Source organism: Enhydra lutris, unplaced genomic scaffold (genome assembly GCF_002288905.1).
Source record: "Enhydra lutris kenyoni isolate GAN:26980312 unplaced genomic scaffold, ASM228890v2 scaffoldscaffold52, whole genome shotgun sequence".
In the NCBI taxonomy this organism is placed as follows: Eukaryota; Metazoa; Chordata; class Mammalia; order Carnivora; family Mustelidae; genus Enhydra; species Enhydra lutris.
This window is the reverse complement of record NW_019154136.1, coordinates 1,763,317-1,779,188: the sequence shown is the minus strand read 5'-3', so window position 1 is coordinate 1,779,188 and position 15,872 is coordinate 1,763,317. Positions and strand designations below refer to the sequence as shown.

Genomic DNA, 15,872 nt, shown 5'->3' with positions numbered 1-15,872 from the left:
GAGATTTAACAGGCATTTCTGAAATAAAGGCAACAGGACTTGGAGGCAGGGTCTACTTCAGGAGAGGAGAGGAACAAGCAAAACGTGACCTTGAGGATCTACTTGGGAGGCTGGGTGAAGATGCTTTTGTGAATGGTGAACAAGAAATAATTTGTAGGGGGGCGCCTGGGTGGCTCAGTGGGTTAAAGCCTCTGCCTTCGGCTCAGGTCCTGATCTCAGGGTCCTGGGATCGAGCCCCACATCAGGCTCTCTGCTCAGCAGGGAGCCTGCTTCCTCCTCTCTCTCTGCCTGCCTCTCCCCCTACTTGTGATCTCTGCCTGTTAAATAAATAAATAAAATCTTTAAAAAAAAAAAAGAAAGAAAAGAAAAGAAATAATGTGTAGGGAAGTCTAGGGAAGGCATAAGGAAGTAGAATTTCTTAGAGATTTTCCCCTAATTTAGCTTTAGATGTTACCTTAAAAAGAAACACATTTTAAATCGTTATCCCTCGGGGCGCCTGGGTGGCTCAGTGGGTTAAGCCGCTGCCTTCGGCTCAGGTCATGATCTCAGGGTCGTGGGATCGAGTCCCGCATTGGGCTCTCTGCTCAGCAGGGAGCCTGCTTCCCTTCCTCTCTCTCTGCCTGCCTCTCTGCCTACTTGTGATCTCTCTCTCTCAAATAAATAAATAAAATCTTTAAAAAAAAAAAAATCGTTATCCCTCAAAGAAATTTGACTTCAACTCTTGTCTAATTCCCATGGAGAGAATCTATTTCTCTCAACATAAAAATCTCTCCTTAGGATGCAAATGGATTTTGGATATGATGGTTTCATGCAAATCAGTATGGGAATGGACATTCATTGCTCCCTCACTGAAATGTACTCACCTTGTTGTATTTCTTTTCTTTTTCTCCAAATAAATCCCTTTATTCACAGGTAATATTAGGGCACCTGGGTGGCTCAGTCAGTGGAGTGGCTTGACTCTTGATTTTAGCCCAGGTCATGGTCTTAGGGTCCTGGGATCGAGCCCTGCATCAGGTTCTACTCTCAGCGTGGAGTCTGCTTGAAAGTCTCTCTCCCCCCTCAGCCCCTCCCCCAAAATAAATAAATCTTTTTTTAAAAGGTAGTATTTTTTTAAAATATTTATTTATTTATTTGACAGACAGAGATCACAAGGAGGCAGAGAGGCAGGCAGAGAGAGAGGAGGAAGCAGGCTCCCTGCTGAGCAGAGTGCCCGATGCGGGGCTCGATCCCAGGACCCTGGGATCATGACCTGAGCCGAAGGCAGAGGCTTTAACCCACTGAGCCACCCAGGCGCCCCTAGAAGGTAGTATTTTTAAAGAACAATTTATTTATTTTGAGAGAGAACAAGAGCACAAGCAGGCGGAAGGCAGAGGCAGAGGCAGAAGGAGAAGCAGGCTCCCCACTGAGCAGAGAGCCCAGCACAGGGCTCCATCCCAGGACCCTGGGACCATGACCTGAGCCGAAGGCAGATGCTTAACCAACGGAGCCACCCAGGAGCCCCTAAAACAAGTAATAGTAATTGCTGCTCCTGCATGTGGTTCTTCCTATTCATTTCTATCTCATTTCGCACCAGACTGCTGTATGCTTTTCTCAGCGGCTTTACTTTGGGTGAGGAAACATGTTAAAATATTGTGTTGAGTAAGACTGTTTGTTTTGGAGCAATCCTATGCGGTTATGTGGCAAACCAGCTTTTAACGGTGTTTCAGCTGCACTTGGTGCATTGGAATGCAGTCAGATTCGAAAACTTTGAGGATGCAGCACTGGAAGAACATGGTTTGGCTGTGATCGGAGTATTTTTAAAGGTAAGAAAGTCCGACCAACTTTAAATGACGTGTTTTATCCTAAGATGAAAAGATACAACATTGTAATATTAACATCTAAGTGTATTGGGATTAAAAAGAAACAATGTTGGCTTGTGGAATCACTATGTGGTACACCTGAAACTAATGTATCATTGTGTCAGTGAGACTTCAACTTAAGAAAACAAGAAAGACAAAAAATGAACGGCAGCTAAATAGAAGATTGCTCTGAATATATTTTTTTCTTTTTTCTTTTTTTTAAAATTTAATTTTATTTATTTATTTGACAGACAGAGATCACAAGGAGGCAGAGAGGCAGGCAGAGAGAGAGAGCAGGGGAAGCAGGCTCCCTGCTGAGCAGAAAGCCTGATGTGGGGCTCAATCCCAGGACCCTGAGACCACGACCGGAGCCGAAGGCAGAGACTTAACCCACTGAGCCACCCAGGCGCCCCTGAATATATTTCAAATGGTGTAAAAAATGCAGCCCAGTAGAGTGGTCCCAAGCCACATGTGGCAAATGAGCTCTTGAAATGTGGCTACTTGGTGGAACAATTTTTAATCGTAATTAATTCAAATTGCAACACAATGACTGATATTTAAAGGGAGCAGGAGCCCGTTTCCCCGCAGGCACTAGGACCCTGTCAGCAAACAGCCTGCTCACTTGTTCTGTGTCTAATTGAATTCAGTGACATTTGTAGTGATCTAAACTACCAGTTTAAGTGTAGTTTAAGTTGTGTGATTCGTTTGTTTTTATGTAATCACCAGGTGGCTCATTTTCATCACATCGTGTCACCATGGCGAAAGTCAGATATCCATTGTTTTTAACATTTTCTCATTGCTGCTTCTTTAGCTAGGCAGACATCACAAAGAGCTACAGAAATTGGTGGATACTTTGCCATCGATCAAGCATAAGGTAATACTATCTTTCCCAAGTCACTTGAAATGCCTGTTTCGTGTAATCTCGAGTGGAGACACTCACAAAACACTTTGCAACTTGCCCCGGAAGAGCACTTGCCACTTTACATGCGTGTGTTGAGAGCGCCTCTGGCCCTGAGACACCTTGCAGGGGCCGGAAGGGATTCTGTGGGTGCGTGCTCACCGCTTCGGTTTTGCTGCCCTGCCCTAGCCCTCAGGGAGTCGGGAACCCAGGGCTGTCCCCTCCTCTGCTCCTTCTGAGTCCCTGTGGAAACAGCCAGAGCAGTCCTGCTGACTCAACCTCCGGTCCCGCAGGCGGGGAGCAGAGAAGAGTTGGCGTGGCCGGCTGTACAGAACAATTACCCACATCCTTCAGAATGGACACCTTTGTCCAGGCCCCAGACTAACTGTCCTTCGGGACTTCGAGTCCCGAAGGGGCCGTTCCCTGGAGGTCCACTTCTCTTGCCCCCGCCTCATCCCCACCTCAGTCTCTGTCCCCACTGCCTCCTTCCCTCTCCCTCCCTGTCCATCTCCCTCTTTTCCCTTCCCTTTCTCTGTCTGCCCCTTTTAGTCCAGGAACTTGACTCCCCCAAATTTGCACTGCATTTTAGAAGGGAGAATTCTGTCGGTTTTTCTTGAAAAAGGGAAGTCTCCTTGTTCATGCACCAGCTACTCACTGCCTGATGCCTCCCAAAGAGTTGAGAGGAGAACACCTGCAGTAAAGTCACTAGAACGGAGGGAGGCAGTGTGTCGCGCCTCGTTCCCGTTCCCGGGGAGGACGAGCAGAACTACCTAGTTAATTAGGGGAACAAGGCAGGGGCGTGATTCGGTCCTAAAGTGCCCAGAGATCCTCCGGACCGCTGCTGGTCCCTAGACTCCCCTAGACTCATCACCCCGTCCTCTGATTCCTGAGTGATTCTCACCATGAAAGGATGACTTGGTGACCTCTTCTCTTGGCCAGGACACCCTTGTGGAATTTGGGTCATTTGATCCTTCCTGCCTGATGCCTGCCTGCCCAGATTACTGGACCTACTCGGGGTCCCTGACTACGCCCCCACTCTCCGAGTCCGTCACGTGGATCATTAAGAAGCAGCCCGTAGAGGTTGATCACGATCAGGTATGTTCTTTCCACATTTCTTTCTGAGGGAACGCTAGCCTGCCCCTTTAAAGCAAGGCTGGGCTCCAACTTAGGTATCAGTTTTTAAGATCTTGTAAGGCTTTACATTTTTATTAAAATGTACTAACATCTTGTCTTAAAATTTGGATATAAATTAGGGAATGCTGCAAATCAACATGAGAGAAGAGTTAAAATTTAGGAAGCGTAAGCTTTTTACTTTCATATTTGACAATGACGTATTATGTCTTGTGCATTGTGTATTTTATATATAACAATAAATCTCTATATACACGAGACCCTTTTAAAAGGAAGAATGAAGGCTGGAAATGGATATACTCAAAACCCTTTAAAATCCTTAAGGAAATTTTGCTCTGGAACCTCAGGATTAAGACAGAATCCAACAATATCTGTCCAGAAATTCTAAGTCAGTTATTTTGAACTTATTTTCTCTTTAAAAAGTAAGTTTAAGTGATGACTACTATGTCAATGTACAAAATCCTGTTTCATTCACAATTTAACTGAACTACAATAATACTTGTAAATGCTTGCTTTATGGGCTTTTTATTAATTACAAAGCATTTTTACAAGAGGAAAAGCTTCTAATATATTTTATGTTTTTTAAGATTTATCTATTTATTTTAGAGAGGGAGAGAGAGGAAATAAATCACGAGCAGGAGGAACAGAGGGAGAGAGAATCCTTTTTTTTTTTTAAAAAGATTTTAGTTATTTATTTGACAGACAGAGATCACAAGCAGTCAGAGAGGCAGGAAGGGAAGCAGTCTCCACTCTGAGCAGAGAGCCCAATGTGGGGCTTGATCCCAGGACCCTGGGATCATGACCTGAGCTGAAGGCAGAGGCTTTAACCCACTGAGCCACTCAGGTGCCCTAGGGGAGATAGAATCTTAAGTAAGCTCCATTCCCAGTGTGGAGCCTGACATGGGGCTAGATTTCATGACCCTAAGCTGAAACCAAGAGTCTGTACTTAACCGACTGTGCCACGCAGGTGCCCCTCGGAAGTATATATTTTAAAGAAAGGAAAAATAATGTATGAGAAACAAGCTAGCAGTACATTAGAAGAAATAATACACTTTGACTTAGTAATACGTATTCCAGCAAAGGATGGTTCATTATTAGGAATGATATTAATATAATCCATCATATCAGTGATTCTATATAGAATAATCATATAACCATTTCTATATATTGTTAAAAGGCATTAGCAAAATTCACTATTCAGTTTTAAAAATTTTTTAAGGTTTATTTTATTTTTTAAAAATTTTATTTATTTATTTGAGAGAGAGAGAGAGAGAGAGAGCGTGCACAAGCATGAGTAGGCAGAGCCATAGGCAGAGGGAGAGGGAGAAGCAGGTTCCCCACTCAGCAGAGAGCCCGATGTGGGGCTTGATCCCAGAACTCTGGGATCACTACCCCAGCTGAAGGCAGAGGCTTAACTGACCGAGTCACCCAGGTGCCCCAGGTTCATTTATTTTAGAGAGAGAGGGAGATAGAGAGAGAGAGCACACAGGGAGGGGCAGAAGGAGAGTGAGAAAAATTTCAGCAGACTCCTCACTGAGGTTCGCATTTGAAGCCTGAAACAGGGCTTGAACCCATGACCCTAAGATCAAGACCTGACCAAAACCAAGAATCAGACGTTCAATCCACTGTGCCACCCAGGGGTCCCTTAGTTTCTTAAAATTTTAAATAACATAGAAACGAATGGAGATTTCCCTAACTTGATGAAAGGGATTGCTCTCAGTTCAAAAATAAATAGTATGCCTAATAGAGAAAGATTAGTACAATATACAAATTTATATTACGTTCCTGAAGTAGCCAATACAATTAGACCAAAAAAAGAAAAAGCAAATTAGAAAAACAATAAAAAACTACTTCTAAAATGAGGTAACTCAGTAATTAGTGGAGTATAATATTAATTTATAAAAATCAATACATTTAACATACACAAATCATAATCAGTTAAAGGATGTAATGATATAAAGTTATAATAGAATGAAAACTATTTATAATGGAAACAAAAGTATAAGATGCCTTGGAGTAAGCATAAGAAGAAAATTTAACATATAAGCTTAAAACATCCCTGAAGGGCACAAAAGGATTCATAAAAATCATACTACGCTATTGAATCACAAGACAGCATAAAAACACCTTTGATGTCAACTCTCTTTCAGTTGTTATACCCCATTAATTGTTTATTCTCCCTAAATTTGATGTGGTCCATTTACTGTGCCAATGGGATTTTTAGATAGATGTGCTACTTCGAAAATCACACAGCAAAACAAACAGCATAAATAGCCAGGGAAAATTCTGAAAGAAAAAATGAGAGATGATTAGATCCACAAAATTCTAAAGCCTCAATAATGAAATAGTGTGGTACTGGCACAAAAGTAAAGAGACCACTGGAGGAGAGAAAATGTTAAGTTCAGAATACAGCCAAGTACATATGAGAATTTAGTTTGTGATCAAGATAGCATCTCATCTCAATGGCGGGGGGAAGATGGGATTCTTCAGTAAATGCTGTTGGGCGACAATGGGGCAGACATTGCGGGGAGAAAAGTTAGATCCATCATTCAGACCTCACATGGGAATATATTCTGCATATATCAAATGTTAAAAACACCACCATAAAAGTGTGAGGATAAACACAGAGAAATCTTTTTATACTTCCAAATGGAGGAAGCTTTTCTAACTATATTCCAAAACCAAGAAGTCCTAAAGAAAGCAACTAGTAAGTTAGACCATGTAATTTCTTTTTTCTTAATGTGTGTGATGAAAACCACCAAAAACAAATGACAAAACAGAGAGAGCTTAACTGTCCATAAGCCTGGTCTTCCTGGCCTATACATTTAGTCTGTGTCTATCCTTCATATTTAAAATTGACATAACACTGAAAAATAGATCAGTAAAATCAATAAATCAGAGAGTTAGTGGCCCATGTGGGTAGTTTTCCAATGAAATCTCAACACAGAAAATTCAGTCAGGAAAAAAATGTTAGTTGTCATCTACAATTCAGTCACCTATAATCAGTGTCAGGCATTGGGTAAATCCTTCTGGTTTTTAATCTTTACAGATACATATAAATTCTTTGGTCTTTTATCTGTATAAATATACATAGGTTTCTCAAACCAAATGGAGTCATTGTGTACCTACCATTTTGTTCCTCTTTTTTTTTTTTTAAGATTTTATTTATTTATTTGACAAAGAGAGACACAGCGAGAGAGGGAACACAAGCAGGGAGAGTGGGAGAGGGAGAAGCGGGCTCCCCGCCAAGCAGGGAGCCCGGTGTGGGGCTCGATCCCAGGATCCTGGGTTAATGACCCGAGCTGAAGGCAGACGCTTAACAACTGAGCCACCCAGGTGCCCCATTTTGTTCCTCTTTTCACTCAGTGACATGTGGGACATTTTATAGGTAATAAGCATTATCTTTGATATCGTTTTTAATGGCTATGTACTAGTCCATTTTATAGATCTAATGTAACTTATTATTGACATTTGAGCTATTTCTAATCTTTTGCAGTTAGCTGAATAAAAATAAATCTTAACTTCTGGACGTGTTCTTGATTTACGAGGGTAGATATGTAATTTGCAAGTATAGTCCCTTTGGCACTTGCTTCTGGTCACAGTCCTGCCTCGGCAGCTCTCCTTGACCTGAAGTCTTTGTTCCAAACAGATCTTCCCATGCTTGCGTACTGTGCCCCAGGCTGTCCTCTCCATAGCTGCAGCGTGTGGGATTGAGTGACGAGAAGTGTTGTGACAATAACTTATGGCTGGCTTGAAGTCAAGTGTTCCCGAATATGGTTGCTCTGAAAGCCAGGGGGCGAATGATGCTATTGCCATGTTAGAGAACAAGCCTTGACTTGGGGCAGCTCCTTTTGTACTGAGCTGCACTGTCCAGTCCATTAACCACTAGCCCCATGTGGCCATTTAAATTTAAATATAAATACATTAAAATAAAAACTAAAAATTCAGTTACAGGGGCGCCTGGGTGGCTCAGTGGGTTAAGCCTCTGCCTTCGGCTCAGGTCATGGTCTCAGGGTCCTGGGACCGAGCCCCGCATCGGGCTCTCTGCTCCGTGGGGAGCCTGCTTCCTCCTCTCTCTCTGCCTGCCTCTCTGCCTACTTGTGATCTCTCTCTGTCAAATAAATAAATAAAATATTTTTAAAAATTCAGTTACAGGGTGCCTTGCTGGCTCAGTCAGTAGAACATGCAACTCTTGATCTCGGGGTTGTGTGTTCGAACCCCATGATGGGTGTAGAGGTTACTAAAGAATAAATAAACTTTAAAATATTAAAAATAAATAAATACAGAAAAATTCAGTTCCTTAGTTGTACTGGCCGCATTTCAAGCGCTCAGAATCCATAGGTGGTTAGTGGCTACTGTAATGAGTCATGCAGAGGACATTTCTACCATCATAGGAAATTCTTTTGGACAGTGATGGCAGGCGGCATCCCACTGCCTGTTAAAAAGATAACCCCAGGGGCGCCTGGGTGGCTCAGAGAGCTGAGGCTCTGCCTTTGGCTCAGGTCATGATTCCCAGGGTCCTGGGATCTAGCCCCGCACCGGGCTCTCTGCTCGGCGGGGAGCCTGCTTCCTCCTCTCTCTCTGCCTACTTGTGATCTCTGTCTGTCAAATAAATAAATAAAATCTTAAAAAAAAAAAAAAGATAACCCCATGCACTGCCTTCCCCACAATGCCCAGGTACAGTGAGCAATGAAGAACACATTGTTTATGTTAATTATTTAGTTATAGTCTGAGAAAACATTTTCGGCATTGTTAATATATGCATCAGGCCTTCCCTATGTTATCCTGTAGGCTACTTATTTTGCCCATTTCAAGATGAGGTTCCTAGGGGCACCTGGGTGGCTCTGTCGATTAAACGTCTGCCTTCGGCTCAGGTCGTGATCCCAGGGTCCTGGGGTCGAGTCCCATATCAGGCTCCCTGCTTGGTGGGGAGCCTGCTTCTCCTTCACCCTCTGCTGCTCCCCCTTACTTGTGTTTGTGCTCTCTCTCTCTCTCTCTCTCTGTCAAATATATAAATAGAATCTTTAAAAAAAATAAAGATGAGGTTCCTAGAATCAAAGATGATATAACTTGTTCTTGGCAAATAGCCAGTATGTGGGGGACCGGGCCTTTGGTGCACCCCGCTTCAGATTCCAAGTACCGCATTGTCTTTATCACCTCCTGTCACTCCTCCCCACACCTTTTGTACCCCATTCAGCAGTGAAATGCATTCCTACCCAGAGAGAGGTTGTACTGTGTCTAGTTGTGGAACAATGTTTCAGAATTGTGGAAATGAAAATGCATCTGTTACCTTATTGAAATTATTTATGCTTCGTACTTCTATTTCTAGCTTGAGCAGTTTCGGACCCTGCTTTTCACTTCAGAGGGGGAGAAAGAGAAAAGAATGGTGGACAATTTCCGCCCCCTTCAGCCCCTAATGAATCGCACTGTCCGCTCTTCCTTCCGTCATGATTATGTACTGAATATACAAGCAAAACCCCAGCCGTCAACTAGCCAAGTGATCCCCTGAGGAGTTCATCTCTAGGCAGTGCTTTGCTTTAATAAATACTAGCTTTTTAAATATTGCTAACTGGACTATTCTAAACACCTGCGTTTAATAATAATTATAGATGTGCATTTCTTGTGTGTGGCAGAGCTCCATCAGTCTTTGAGGAAAGCTCTTTGGTAAATGAGTTCTTCATTTGATTGAAAATGACATTTAACACTGAACTAGCAGCAAGAGACAGGAGTTTCTCCTACAGTAACCTGTTGGGTAATTGTAATGTCTTTTTACATCTGATATTTCTGTGCTGCCTCTTTATGTTTATTAGTTAGTAGTTCTGTAGAGTTATAAGCAGGGATAGTAACCAAAATATATAACAACTAGAAAGGCAGACACTGACCATCCAGAAAGCAGGCCTTTGAGAAACAGCCCTAGGGCCCAAACTGGTACATCCTGGCTTGCTGAACTCTGGCCATGGTTTTCGGTATTTTTATTTCAAAACATGAATGTATATTCTTTTCTGAGGCCTTCGCAATGAGTATATTTGCCCTGATCTTTAGTTGTCATTCCTAGTACATGATATGCTTACTTAGTATCAATTTATGATATACAAAAAGTATTTTGTAGTTCAAAGAAGACAAGAATTTACTTCTAACTGGGAATCCTTTTGTACTTCTGAAGATTAGATATATTAGTTCAAAACTTAATCACATAGAAAACATATGCAGAACGTTTTAAAGAAAATGCTTGAGGTGCCTAGAATTTAAAATTCTTTCATGAATATTTACAGAAATCTTTTTCAAAAGACTAGTAATATAACAGTCTATAGTTTATATTGTTATTTTGCATTGTCTGTACGTGGTTTCATAAAATACAATCTTTTCCACAATGATAGAACTATCTTGATTTCCCTTGAAAACTGTCTGAACTTTATTAGTTGAGGTTCTATGCCTCATGTTTCCAATTTACACAGTGGTTTAGAAGAATTTTGCTACAGTAATAAGAAGAGAAACTTAACAGGGTAAAGTCTAGAGAAGTCTGCATATTCTGAGGAAGCCATGCCATTGTTGCCTTTGCTTGTAAATATCTTGGAATGTTTCTAGTTGCCTATAAGCCTGTGTTCAAACTCATATTGCATTTACTAGTGGTATTTCTTTCATTACTATGCTAATCATCTGATCTGCAAGGTAAGGTTGGATAAGTAGACTTAACACTACTGAACTGTACACTGGAAAAGGTTAAGCTGGTTAATTTTATGTGTGTTCTACCATGATTAAAAATAAATAATACCTTCAGTAGGAAAAAAAAATAAGGTTGGAGTTATCTGTGTAAGTTTGGGGGGATATCTGTTCTTTAAAAAGGGAGGTTGGTAAAGGCATTTGCTTCTAGAGTGCACATCTTCTCTGGGAAGAAAATGAATAAAATTCTTAAGATAAATGGGGGGGGAGGTTTATGTTAAGTGTATGTAATTGATCTGCTCAAACCATAGTTATTTTAAGAGTGTAAACACAAAAGATACACATTTTCCAGCGCACATGGGCTTCCCTCCTAGGCCTCTCACAAGTTCCTCGTGCAAAATTCTCTTGTAATGAGTCTTCCAGATTGGAATAAGAGCCCATGTACCAAGACCTGATTTGTCCTTAAATCTTAGAGCTACAAAGATGTATTTATTGGGTGTGTCCCGGTTTGCCACTCGTGATTTACTTGCACCTAGGGTTCTGGTGTGATTATTAACAGCACTCTCTCACTTTCAGCCGTGTCCTGGTTTGCATGATAAATTCTTGGTCACCTTCTCCAGAGAGGTTATGGAAACTGCCTTGGGAAGGTATGCTTTCCACCCCCTGCCTTAGTCATATGACCTCCAAAGGGGTGCTACAGATTCTGGGGCTACTGAGACACCCTAACAAGAAACTTTTTGTCTTCTGTGCCTCCAAAAGTGCTTCACTTGTACCTTCCTAAACTTGAAGGGGGAAAATGGGCTTGAGGTCTGTCAGCGGGCTTGAGAAAGAATTTTGTATTACCATTGCTGCTCATCTTCATTAAATACTATAATAAAACCCTTTCTTTACAATATTAATATTTGTTGAATGACTGTTTCTTCCTATTTTTTAAAAAATATGTACAATTTCTGTTATATTAGTGAGACATCCTTTACTGTGTAGATTAGAAAGTGACTGGAAAACTCCCAAGAGATTTATTAGAAAAGCAGGAAAACAAAAACCACCCCCTTCTCCTCTCACCTTTTTCTGTCAGATTGGTGAACAATCTGAAGACATCACCAACAGGGCAAGCCACCAGTCCTTTTCTCCTTTCCAGAGCTACATGGGTTAGGGTAAGGTTGGCTATTCTAAAAGCAGGCATCCACGTCAAAAAAACTGGGGAAGATGGCTTTCCCTTGCTCCCTGGGGGACGCATTTCTTTTGGTGCATTATTAGCAAAATTGCACTATTATAATCACTTTAGGTATTTTTCTGTGTCACTAGAAGAACCAACATTATTTACTTGATACCTGTTCTACTTAATGTTTTATTGTCTTTTTAACTCAACTTTATTGGGTAAATTCTTTCCCATAAAATGTTACTGATCAAAAATGGAGATAGTTTATTTAAGCGAATAGCCTCTAATTTTAACCATATAATGAGTACATCTAAGTAATACTGGCTGCTTTACATGTAAATAGTAATGCGTCTTGTTCAAAACTGAATGTTTATCCCCCCCACCATTTGTATGTTGAAATCTAATCCCCAATGTGATGGTATTAGGAGGTGGGGCCTTTGGGAGATGATTAGGTCAGAGGGGGTGATGTCTCATGATTGGGTTAGTGCCCTAATAAAAGAGACCCCAGAGAGCTCTCTCACTTCTTCTGCCATGTGAGAACACAGCAAGAAGATGGCCACCAATGAGCCAGTAAGGAAGTTCTCACCAGATACTGAATCTACTGGCACCTTGATCTTGGACTTCCAGACTCCAGATCTGTGAGAAATAAATTATTGTTGTTTGTAAGCTCCCCAGTCTATGGTTCATTGTTATGGCAGCCCAAACAGACTAAGATACTTGTCATCCCCATGTACATTCTGGTTCCTGCTTTTTTAGTTCAACCACTCTTCCGAAATGGTACTTTGGTTTGGGTTCTAGGTGGGGAGAGCAACTCTGCTAGCATTCCTTCTTAAACCACCGCTCGTTGTGTTGCTAAGTGCTTATCACTGGACAAAAGAATGAAGTAATAAACACTATCACTGCATAGTTCTTTCCTCTTTTTTTTTTTTTTTAAGATTTTATTTATTTGAGAGAGAGCAACAGAGAGCAAGAATTGGGGGGGACAGAAGGAGAAGGAGAAGCAGACTACCCGCTGAACAGGGAACCTGACATGGGGCTCCATCCCAGGACCCCAGGATCATGAACTGAGCTGAAGACAGACACCCAACGGACCGAGCCACCCAGGCACCCCAGTTCTTTCCTCTTTTAATCAGTTGTGTAAATATAGGTTTGAATGTACTTTTCATATGAATATACATTAAGTATTTTATTTTGCTATCTTAGCTAATTGTAATCTGGAAAATATATAAAGCCCTTGGTATAGCAATGATGGCGGGAGAGGATTTGAGACCCCACTGTATGTCCCGGAATAAATCTGGTGACTAATTCTGAAATTAATGGTAGGTAAATGAAATGTTCTTTCCTGAGAATTTCTGCACAGACCACTCAATGAATCTATTACCATAGTCCTACTAGAGCAAGAAAAAATCCAAATTAACTCAAAGAGTCCTAGTTTGGCTTTTAGAGAATAGACTTTTTTTTTTCTTCCTCTCCCGTTATGCTTGCAATAAATGTAGGATACATTTATGGATCATTCTTTGGTCATTTTATTTTCTAGTTTCTGCTTATGATGTAAAATTAAAATTTAGGCATTTTCTCATAGAGGGAGGATAAACTAAAATGTACTTACCTGAGAGTAAGTAGATGATGTATGTATGTCAGGAACTAAGAAAAATGTTATGTTGCAGAATAAAGATTACTTTGTTCTATTTATTAGGATATCATCGTACAATGTATCTTTGCATTAGATTTTTTACATACTTTATTTTCATCTAATGATTTATTGAATTCAAATGAGGGTAGCTGTAATTTGAGATAAAATTGGCTTTTAGAATAACTTACGAAGTTAATTTGAGCAATTCAAGCTTGTTCAGGAAAATGAATTCAGTGGTTAATTGTAGAGGATAAATGTCTAACGCCTATAAAAGATTTACTTTCATTTGTACATCATAATAAAATAAAATCTAAATCTGTACCCTTTTTTAATTAGGAACATCTTCCTAGAAAGCATTCTTTGTTTGTTTGTTTGTTTTAAGATTTACTTACTTATTTTGGAGAGAGAAAGTTCATGTGTAAGCAGCGGGGAGGAGCAGAGGGAGGAAATCCCAAGCAGGCTCCCCAGTGAGTGCAGAGCGAAATCAAGAATTGGACACTCAACCGAGTGACCCAGGCACCCCTCCTAGAAGACATTCTTACTTAGTTCTGACAGGAAAGTCTGGTCTGACTCATGAGAAATGTTACAGCAACCCAAACAGTGACACTTTCGCAACAGTAGCCATTCTCAATGATTCTCAGCGATTTTCCTGGTCACAGGTACCAGCAAAATTGGTGATTTGTACAGCTACACTTTTGGCCACTCAGGGCATTCTCTAGTCAGGGGCTGTAATTAAGTCTCCACCTTCAAGGAATTTGAAGTTTATTGTAAGCAGCAGCTTTGTGAGGCAATGAAGTATAATATAGCGTGATAGATGTTACAAAGGTAAAATACTTGTGCTAAGAGCATACATGCGGGTCAAGTACCAACCCACTCTTGAGGAGGTAGGGGAGTTTTCACATCAACGATGATGATACAACAGCTAACATTCAGAAACACTATTGTCAGGCACTTTGCCAACATACAGCATGCACTTGGGAACTATTATCCCTACCTTGATTTCTACAGATGAGAAAACAGGACTAGACACTAAGGAATTTACTCAAGATCAGAGAGCCACGGCTTGAGTTTCCCCATCTGCCCAACTCCAAAGCTTATGACACTAATTACTGATGCACTGAGCTGGACAAGGTCAACTGGGAGATGTGTTATTCCAAGTGTCTCTGCAAGAGGGAATAGGGCAAGGCTTTATGCAGTTTGGGGTGTTTGCTGAATGATTCCCAGGATGGACTAGGAGGAGCAGGGCCAATTTAGTAGTAGGGTAGCTCAGTGATTTTGATTTGGAGGAAAGATGAAGAAAGCTAGGCCAGGGAAGTCATCCAGTCTTCCTCAAAAGATGGCGATTGTTCATCATTTTGCAGCTGCAGCATGTCCTTAAGAGAAGCTTTTCTTTTCTTTTTTTTTTTTCCTAGTCTTGTCTCTGCCCTTGTATATGTACATCACAGTCTGATTATTAGCGGGGCTGATTTTACTTTCTCAATCCTACTCTCACTGCTCCAGTTTAAGTGCTCATCTAGACAATGATATTCAAGTTTCGTCCTTTATATTGCAAACTGGAGTAATTTACCTAAAACACAAATATGATAACAAACCTCAACTTAAAAGCTTTTTGATGGTTTCCTGTTGCCGCAGAACATAATTAGAGCCTCTTGGCATGGTTTACTAGGCCCGTTTTACATAACTCAGTCCTAGCCCGTCTCTATTGCTGTGATCCTTGATACTCTGGAACTTCCCTTTAAATTCGATTGCCAAAATTCTGGCCGATTCCACTTCTCAGTGCCTTTGCTTATGCCGATTTACCATTCCCACCTGGGAATCTCACCCTTCTCCACCTGAGTAAAGGCTACCTTCCTGCAAAACTCAGGCACCAGAGGGGCACCTGGGTGGCTCAGTGGGTTAAAGCTTCTGCCTTTGGCTCAGGTCATGATCCCAGGGTCCTGGGATCGAGCCCCGCATCAGGCTCTTTGCTCAGTGGGGAGCCTGCTTCCTTCTCTCTCTGCCTGCCTCTCTGCCCACTTGTGATCTCTGTCAACTAAATAAATAAAATCTTAAAAACAAAAAATTCAGGTATCAGAAAGTTCTCCCTGAATCCCCAGTGGACTGTCAAGTAAACTACGTTGTCTGTACTATATTATTTTCTCTATGCATTGGTCCTTTTCTGCCTCTAGGTTGCACATTCCTTGGGAGCAGAGGTTACTCGTTTGCAGCGCAGGTGTTAGTTTCCCTATAGAGGCGGTAGGTGTGAACGGAAACTGGCGGACTCTGGAGTTTGAGGGGCTGATAGGTGGAATCGCAGAAGGCGGAGCCTGGACCAGTCGGGCTGGGAAGCTAGGCGAGTGACTGCTTGAGGCCAGGGCTCGTGAGTGGTTGAGAGGACAAGAGAGACAGAGAATTGTAACTTTTAACTTCCTGACCACAGGACAGACCACTGTGGTGTTGGGGCAGGTAGTGATAAGGCAATAGCGAAGCTCTAGAAGGGAAGAATTATTTTCAGGGAGGGGTAGGAATTTTCGGGAAGGAGATATTTGTTTGTGCAGAGTTTTGGAAGACGAG

General features: G+C 41.5%; 1 protein-coding gene across 4 annotated transcripts in view; it reads left to right on the top strand.

Moving 5' to 3' along the window:
• LOC111157145 (carbonic anhydrase 5B) overlaps positions 1-11,420 on the top strand; it is a 130,046-nt gene extending 118,626 nt beyond the window's left edge. For 3 of the 4 annotated variants that reach the window (XM_022518406.1, XM_022518403.1, XM_022518402.1), the window contains exons 5-8: positions 1,707-1,802; positions 2,650-2,712; positions 3,676-3,831; positions 9,197-10,633. In XM_022518406.1, coding sequence (XP_022374114.1) covers positions 1,707-1,802; positions 2,650-2,712; positions 3,676-3,831; positions 9,197-9,376 — 495 coding nt within the window. In that variant the 3' untranslated portion in view covers positions 9,377-10,633. Of the gene's footprint in view, positions 1-1,706; positions 1,803-2,649; positions 2,713-3,675; positions 3,832-9,196; positions 10,634-11,103 lie in introns of those variants that run through there. The other variant, XM_022518405.1, reaches the window with a different exon arrangement.
• The last annotated feature ends 4,452 nt before the right edge of the window (positions 11,421-15,872 follow it).